The sequence below is a fragment of the Nanorana parkeri genome, unplaced genomic scaffold, assembly GCF_000935625.1.
Source record: "Nanorana parkeri isolate BGI_ZX_2015 unplaced genomic scaffold, ASM93562v1 scaffold2105, whole genome shotgun sequence".
In the NCBI taxonomy this organism is placed as follows: Eukaryota; Metazoa; Chordata; class Amphibia; order Anura; family Dicroglossidae; genus Nanorana; species Nanorana parkeri.
In genome coordinates this window covers 94,838-103,250 of record NW_017308373.1, presented here as the reverse complement: position 1 = coordinate 103,250, position 8,413 = coordinate 94,838, and the positions used below count along the sequence as shown (strand labels likewise).

At 42.5% G+C, this 8,413-nt stretch overlaps 1 protein-coding gene across 1 annotated transcript in view; it reads left to right on the top strand.

The window, feature by feature from the left end:
* LOC108800695 (neuronal acetylcholine receptor subunit alpha-3-like) overlaps positions 1–7,973 on the top strand; it is a gene marked incomplete at its 5' end in the record, with an annotated part of 19,679 nt that extends 11,706 nt beyond the window's left edge. The window contains 3 exons of the mRNA XM_018572685.1: positions 1–110; positions 5,918–6,923; positions 7,851–7,973. Coding sequence (XP_018428187.1) covers positions 1–110; positions 5,918–6,923; positions 7,851–7,973 — 1,239 coding nt within the window. The remainder of the gene's footprint in view (positions 111–5,917; positions 6,924–7,850) is intronic.
* Between the last annotated feature and the right edge of the window lie 440 nt (positions 7,974–8,413).

Sequence of the window (8,413 nt, the reverse complement as noted above, 5' to 3'; positions counted from 1 at the left end):
ATATGGAATGACTACCAGCTGCAATGGGATCCAGCTCAGTACAGTGGAATTGAGTTTATACGAATCCCATCTTCAGACATATGGAGGCCAGATATAGTTCTGTATAACAAGTAATGACTTTCTGTATCCAGGCTGTATATGTGCATATGTCTAATTTACAAAGTTATGTTAATATTTCATACATATGGTGACTCATATATACAGGCTGCAATTGTCACATGGCCCTTACATTTTTGGCACAATAAGGTGACCATTTCCCTGTGCATGCAGCATGAGTGATCTTTTAGACCTGGTTCACACCTAGGAGTTCTTGAGCAGTTGGAAAAGTGCTTTTAAATGCCCAACACAAGAAATCCCATTGTTTTCAATGGCCCCTGTTCACGCCACAGCAGAAAAACGCCAGCAGGAAAATGCCAAAGACCTGAAAAGGTACATGAGCTTCTTTGGGCAGTTAACAGCGCGTTTTTGCCCTATAGGCTTCAATGGAAATGCCTGAAAACGCGTGACAGACGCATGTTGCACATTTTCATGCGTGTTTGTCCGCATGTTCATCCATTGTCCTCAATGTTTCATAAGCTGCCAGTCAAAACCCGCATCTTCATGTACACGCAAACAATTGCACATAAAAAAAACGTGCAAATAAACGCATGGTAAACACGCGCGTACAAACGCGCAAAAACAATGCTGCCTAGGTGTGAATCACGCCTGAAAATGAACCAGTGCTCAGACTAAGCATATTCAATTACTACATATTCTGAACAAACAGTGAAAGTAATTTAAAACAAAGCCTCATTCATCCTAGGAACTGTGGAGAATCATCTTTAACGCTCACAACAACGGACACCAAAATCACAGCTTCTTTCTGCTTTACATTCTATTGCTATAGAATCTGCCCGGTGCTGTAAGCTGCTAAAAACTGACTGAAAGCCAACTTTGGGGTCTCTGTTGTAATCTTTGAGGATTAATTACTTAACAGTATATGCAGCTGGTTAGGTGTGACTTGTTTAAAGGAGAACTATGGGGTCAGTGTTTTTCCCCATAGTTCTCCTTAGGGTAACGGGAGGACACAAACTAGCGTCCTCCCGTTACCCTAACCTCAGTATACCACGAGCTACAGCTCGCGGTATACTGAGACGCCGGAGCGGATCCCGACATGGACGTCGAGATTCGCCCCGCTGCGTGAGGGACAACTGGCTCTGCCTATCTAGAGGCAGAGCCAGCTGTACCCGCCCCCTCCCCGTCCATTCCGCCAGTCAGCGCTGGCAGATCGGAGCGGGGAGAGGGGAATCCAGCCCCTCCCCCTGTCACGGCAGAGAGCCGTGACAGGATCGAGAGGTGAGCGAACCCGGTATCTGTTCACTCACCTCCCGATCTACTGAGCCAACCTGTGACAGTCTCATTGTCACAGGTCGGCTAGAACTATGAGATGAGTGGAAATCATCTCATCTCATAGTTCTCCTTTAAAGAGTGGTTTCCCTTTGTTAATATGTAAATACATTGTTGTCTATAGTCTGGGCACAGGTGAGGATTAAAGCAGAGGAAAAGTTACCAAAAAAATAACAATAAAAACCCAGGAGCTATAAGCCCCACCCTGCTCTTAGCATCCTGGGACGCTCTGGCCGGCATCCCGCTGAGCTCCTGGCAACCAGTGATGTCAATATTTGCCAGGAGATGAGAGGTACTGGTTGTCAGGAGCCTAACGGGATACACTGGCCAAAAGAACCACCCCCCACCCCGGTTATCATGCACTGCCAGCACCCCCCACTCTTTATCAGATGTAGAGATAACCCATACTCCACTCTGAAGCAGTTTTGGGGACAATGATAGGCATGCAAAGCATATTGGATCTGTATATTAGGGGAAGATAGATTTGTCAGAGAATCAGATATTTTGTTTCTGATCGTGCATACCAAGCTTAGATTAAGTACTGTGTGATAGAGGACTTTGTACAGCTTTCTTCCTTCCCCCAGCTACAGGAGAAAAAGAGCCTTCTTTCTCCAATCCCTCTGACCACAGGGCACTAACCAGGAAAATGGAATAAGTAAATGTAATCTTCTTAACAGAGGATTGGGGTTTGAAATCTTATTGAATCTGCATCTTTTTTAACCACAAGTGAGTGTTTATAAATTACAAGGTAATTGAAGTAGGAACATTACACAGATCAAGGTAAGATTAATAAAAAGGACCCTCCTGTATATCATACTAGTTTGCACATATTTGAATAGATGGTATTAAATGTTGTGCAATAAAGTTGGATGGTCTATTTTTTTAGATCAAAATATATTTGATCTATTTGGAAAGCTGTTGATCTCTATTTCAGTATGTTTGGCATCATGCTTCAATGGATACAACTTTCTTAAGCAAACTGTTTTTTTTGTTTATCTGCTGCATAGTTTCTTAGCTGGAGAGCTTGCCAATTCATGTCCCTTGCAATGGTGATGGATTTAGGGACCACTGATCTCTGTGTGGAAAAAGTGGTCTTTCTGCAGAGGTCCGACATCCACCCTGCTAAGTCAGAGCTATAATTCTACAGCCAGCAGAGAGCATGAGCTTTGCTGATTTCTGAGCTGTAGCTCTGACTCAGCAAGTGCTGTGTTGGAACTCTGCATGGAGACGACTATTCCCACAAAAAGACCAATGGTCCTTCTCTGCAGCATGATGACAGTGGACAGGCTTTTCTACTCAAGCTGTGGCTGCTTTCTGAAAACAATAACCTGTAAGGCTTTGCACAGTTTGGTTTTTGGTGCGCTTGAAATGTATTTAGATGATTTGAACTAAAGTTCAGTTGGACTTTAAGATATTGCAAGCTGTGGAGCTCTGATCCCTATGGTAATCTGTTATGCAAAGTGCCACTTTAGCTGTTGAAGTTAAGATCGACCGCAACACCTCCTGGCTTCTGCACTTCCCAGCTAGCAGTCTAGCTATTGTAGTTATGAATTAGGCATGGGAGGGGGTACCCAGAGCCAGCTGAGTCATCAGCTAAAGTTTTGCAGCATTAGGTGGCTAGAGCTTTGTTACTTCTGGGGTGCTCCAGATATCTGAAAAAAAACATGCAGGCAACTCTATGTGTCTTACAGTCCCGTCTGAAGTTTGCATACTCTAACAAAATTACAAAATAAGGATATCTATACATGTGTAGTACAGAGACAGTTATCAAATTCTCTTTGTATATTAAAAGAAGGATTGGCAGCATTAAATTCCCTCCTTGAACCTCCTGGAATACATATAGTCTATATTGCAACTCTGCAAACAAAAGTCATGACAAATTAAATGTGCTTCAGAACATTGGAATCCCACTGGAATCAATGATCTTGTGAGCTTAAAGGAGAACTATGAGATGAGTGATTTCCACTCACCTCATAGTTCTAGCCGACCTGTTACAATGAGACTGTCACAGGTCGGCTCAGTAGATCGGGAGGTGAGCTGACTGGCGGAACGGACGGGGAGGGGGCGGGTACAGCTGGCTCTGCCTCCAGATAGGCAGAGCCAGCTGTCACTCACGCAGCTGGGCGGATCTCGACATCGTTGTCGGGATCCGCTCTGGCTGCGGCATCTCAGTATACTGCAAGCTGTAGCTCGCGGTATACTGAGCTTAGGGTGACGGGAAGATGCTAGTTTGTGTCCTCCCGTTACCCTAAGGAGAACTATGGGGAAAAGCCCTGACCCCATAGTTCTCCTTTAACTGTACAAAGTCTTTGTACAAGGAACCCAGAGTAGATACAAGGTGCCCAAACACTAGCACATTAACCAGATAATTCTGACCACCCATTGGTCTTCAAACGCTCTGCAAAATTCCCTGGTGTCCGATGCCTCCCTCTCCACTGAATCACCAGCAGCTGAAAATGATGAGTCTGCCCGATGTCTCTCCCAAATCTCTCTTATCCGCTCAAAATAGAAAACCAAGATGGCACATAGTGTAAAACTGCTAGATGATAGTTTATTCATAAAAATCAGAACACTTGCATTTAAAAGAGTTTTTCAGCGCTGTAAAAACATAAAATCGGCCTGTATGAGCTCAGCTCTGTCTCCTAGCTGACGCTAGTATATGGAGTGGAGGAGACAGAGCTGAGCTCATACAAGCCGATTTTATGTATCTCTGCAGCTGTCAATAGGGTGTTATTGAAGAGTGTGGGGTAGAGCACTAAAGCGCGGATATCATTTGTTTTGCAAAAAAATCAGACAGCCCACTCATTACAGTATTGCCAGACCATTTTTTTCCTTTGCATTCACTTTACCATAGGTTATATGTGCATTTATGTATTTTATTCATAATATTAATTTGTAAGCCCCCCCAAGTCACCCAAAAGCTTCGAGACTGCTGCTGGGTGCTGCTATCTTAAGGTGACCACACACCTTGCGATAATTGTACGATAATCGCGGGAAATCCCGCGATCGTACGATTATCGTAAGGTGTGTGGAAGCCGTGCGACCTCTACTAATATTCCTAAGACTTTTATCTTAGGAACATGTTCGAAAACCCACCGAGAATCGTCCGATTTTCGCCGGGTGTGTAGCATGTTCATAAGATAAAAGCCGGACTGGCCGGTGTGCGCAAGCGCACACTTCCTGTTCGGCATTGCGGTCATCGGAAGCTCGCCCCTCAGCGGGGCGGGCTTGCGATCATCGCAAGTACGATCTGCCTGTCCAAGATAGGCAGATAGTACGTTTTTTTAATTACCTTACAACCATCGCAAGACAAAAGTCTTGCGATGGTTGTAAGGTGTGTGCCCAGCCTTAGATATGAGGTCGACATCCCCAGTGCCAAGTGACTCTATAGTATTCCTCTTGGCTCCTCTCCCAGCAGCTTCATACAAGTTTATGGAGATGAAGGGAGGGATGAAGAAGCTAAGCCAGCACAGAGAGTAATTAGACACTTCCGGAAGAGAAGAGGCGTTAAGGTACAAGGTCGAAGGGGGCTGTGCTAGGGAATGGACTTTTCCTTTAAAGGCACACTGCCAGCAATTAGAAAAAAATAATTGATGGAGGAAAAACACTGCATTAAAAAATTGGATTTTTCTGTGCTTTTATCTGAAATTTCGTAGGTTGTGACAGGGTCTCTTTAAATGTGACACCAGGAGTCCTTAGAGGTTTGGACTGTATTAGGAGAAGGTACTGTGATCTGCAATGTCAACAAGCAAGATAATTATATATATAATCTCATAGCCTTTGGTTATCATCAAACCCCTTATCAAAGGTTTACATGAACATCAATACTATCAGTTATCAGTTCTAGTGCCAGTTGTTCAGTACACAAGCTTAAGTTCTTATGGAAAGTTTTGTTTCTAGGAGTTACCTAAATGAAGCAGGTTGCAGTCAGATGGCTGAATGTGGAAAAGGGATAGATGCGTTAGCACATTATGAGCAAAGAGATTTTGTAACTGATGATGTAACTAACTGATGTAATTTATTGTAAAAGGAAAATACAGGAAGTGAAATAGTATTTTAGTTTCTCCCTAAACCTTGAGATCTAAGGTCGGTAGAGTTACATGCATTAGTGTTAGCAGTGGTATAAGCCATTACGATAATGGAAAGTTGAGGTCTGCTGGCTGCTACATGGAGAACAAAGCCTGGGAATGCACTATAAGTCACAGCTGCAGAGTTCCAATATGCTTTGGCCCTCTGTACTCTCTCTGTGGGTGGCTCGTTATTGGGTATGTCCCTATGTAGATATGTCAGGCGGCAACAAATCTCAACCTTGCTCCATGTGCTTCCCACACAGCAACTTCACCTCAGCTCTGTGCTACTGCACTAATGTGCCTAACCCCAATGCCGCCACTGCACCAAAACCAAAATACTGTTTGAGACTGGAGTGTCCTTTTATGACAAATAAAATGTGATAATCATTTAATTTGTGGGCAGTTTAAATCATCTCTTTCATTGCGTGCATAGTTATTTTCATTACTGTTTGTGTTTATAGTGCAATTGGAATCTTTCAAGTCGATGACAAAGCCAAGGCCATATTGAAGTACACAGGGGATATAACCTGGATGCCTCCAGCTATTTTCAAGAGTTCTTGTCGGATAGATGTGACATACTTCCCCTTTGACTACCAGAACTGTACTATGAAGTTTGGTTCCTGGACATACGATAAAGGAAAAATCGACCTAGTTATGAATAGCTCTGAAATGAACCTGAAAGAGTTCTGGGAGAGTGGGGAATGGGTAATTATCAGTGCCATTGCATACACGCATGAAAAGAAATACAACTGTTGTGCAGAAATATACCAGGATATCACATACTACTTATATATCAAACGCCTCCCATTGTTCTACACTATTTACATTATTATCCCTTGCCTTCTCATCTCTTGTTTGACCATCTTGGTTTTCTACTTACCCTCAGACTGTGGAGAGAAAGTCACTTTGTGTATGTCTGTTCTTTTATCACTGACTGTATTTCTCCTGGTAATCACTGAAATCATTCCTTCAACTTCCTTGGTGATCCCCCTCATTGGTGAATACCTACTTTTCACAATGATATTTGTAACTCTGTCTATTGTTATAACTGTATTTGTGTTAAATGTTCACTACAGAACTCCCAAAACACATACAATGCCTGGCTGGGTCAAGAAAATCTTCTTGGATAAACTTCCCAAAGTAATGTTCATGGCAAGACCATGCAGAGAAGACAGAAGTGTGCTCAAATCACTCATGAATGTGGACATCTTCAATGTGAACAGTATCTGCAGCTCTGAAATTAGAAGCTGTAAAGACCAGCTGCTTTGTCAGGACAGCTCATGTCCATGTGGACAAAGGAAGAGATTGTATACTTCAGACACAGTTTTCAACCTTACTCGGGGATCCAGCTTAGAGTCCATTGACAATCTGGTGCCAAATTCCTTGTTATCCTTAGAAATGAGAGAAGCTATAGAAAATGTTAATTTTATTGCAGAGAACATGAGGATGCAAAATGAAGCTAAAGAGGTAAGGACTTCTCTGCTTGTGGCTAGATATCATGTTTAACGTCAAACTATTTATTTTTTTTAGGTTTAGATGCAAAGGGGGGAATTTATCAAAACTGGAGCAGACAAAATCTGGAGCAGTTGTCCATGGCAACCAATCAGCTTCTCTTTTCAGTCTGTTCAGTAAAGCTTTAAAAATGTAAGGTGGATGCTGATTGGTTGCCAGGCACAGCTGCTCAAGATTTTGTCTGCTCCGGTTTTGATAAATTCCTCCCAGAGTGTCTTTTAGTTATTGCCCTCTGTGACTCTACTGAGAAGAGTCCCCTTCAGTTCCTGCCAATCTGACACTGGGACAAGAAATGAATGAAACCGGTAACTCTACAACAGAAAGCCACAAACAGCAATATGACAGAAACACACGTACAAAAGGAGCGCTACTACTGTGAGGGTAATGATAACTCACTGTTAGATGTCACCGATGATGGTCTTTTCTGATGAGCTGGTTTCGTAAAAAGCTGAGTGCATAAGTACAAATATGAGTAATGAAAGCCGACTGCACAAGCTCAGCTAATATAAAAGTATGGGGTATCATGAACATCAAATAAAGATACATACAATGGCAGATGGGGTACAATGGAGAGTGGGAATGGCGTAAGGGGGAGGATTGTTCAATACTTTTCAAGACTAGAATCTACAAACCCAACAACGCTGTGTGTTTAGGACTGGAACGTCTTGTCTGGTCAGGTGGAGTATTTCAATTTGCTAAATTTATGACCTGGAACCTTTAGACTGCTTATTTTCTAGTGATGTATACAAAAAGTCATTGTTGGGGGGTTGGTGACGGATATTATATGGAATACAGAGGTACTCTATTTGGCTTTTTTCCTTCTTCAGTGCTTGCACATAATGTAAAAATATAATACTTATATGTTTCTTCTCTTTTCTTAAGATTCAGGATGACTGGAAATATGTCGCCATGGTTATTGATCGTATCTTCCTCTGGGTTTTTGCGCTGGTTTGCATCCTGGGCACAACTGGACTTTTCTTGCAGCCCTTGGTGTTTAGAGACTAAGGAAGAGTTCTTGTTCTATATATTTTTAAATGCATGTACACGTATTGATATGTATTAGAAGAGGTTGCCACAAGGAAAAGAATGAGTTTAAACTAAAAAAATTATGTTGCCTGTATCTACAGTACATGCACCTTGCATAATATAGAGTAATCCGAGGCTCAAAATTTCAAGTCCTGAGCTACTAACCCTTACCCGGCCTTAACCCTTATTAAGGCCGGGTAACCCTTACCCGGCCTTAACTCCTCCCCTAAACACACCCTCTTAAATAATCTTATGATAACTCTTATCTTATGATAGTTGCCGCTTGTAAACGGGAGATTAGGGATTCCTGCTGTAGGAAAACGCAAGTTCCTGATGAGGAATCCCTAATCACACCTGAAATATACTGTAGGTGTGAATGGGGCCTAATATACACATACACTAAAATACAATAATACACT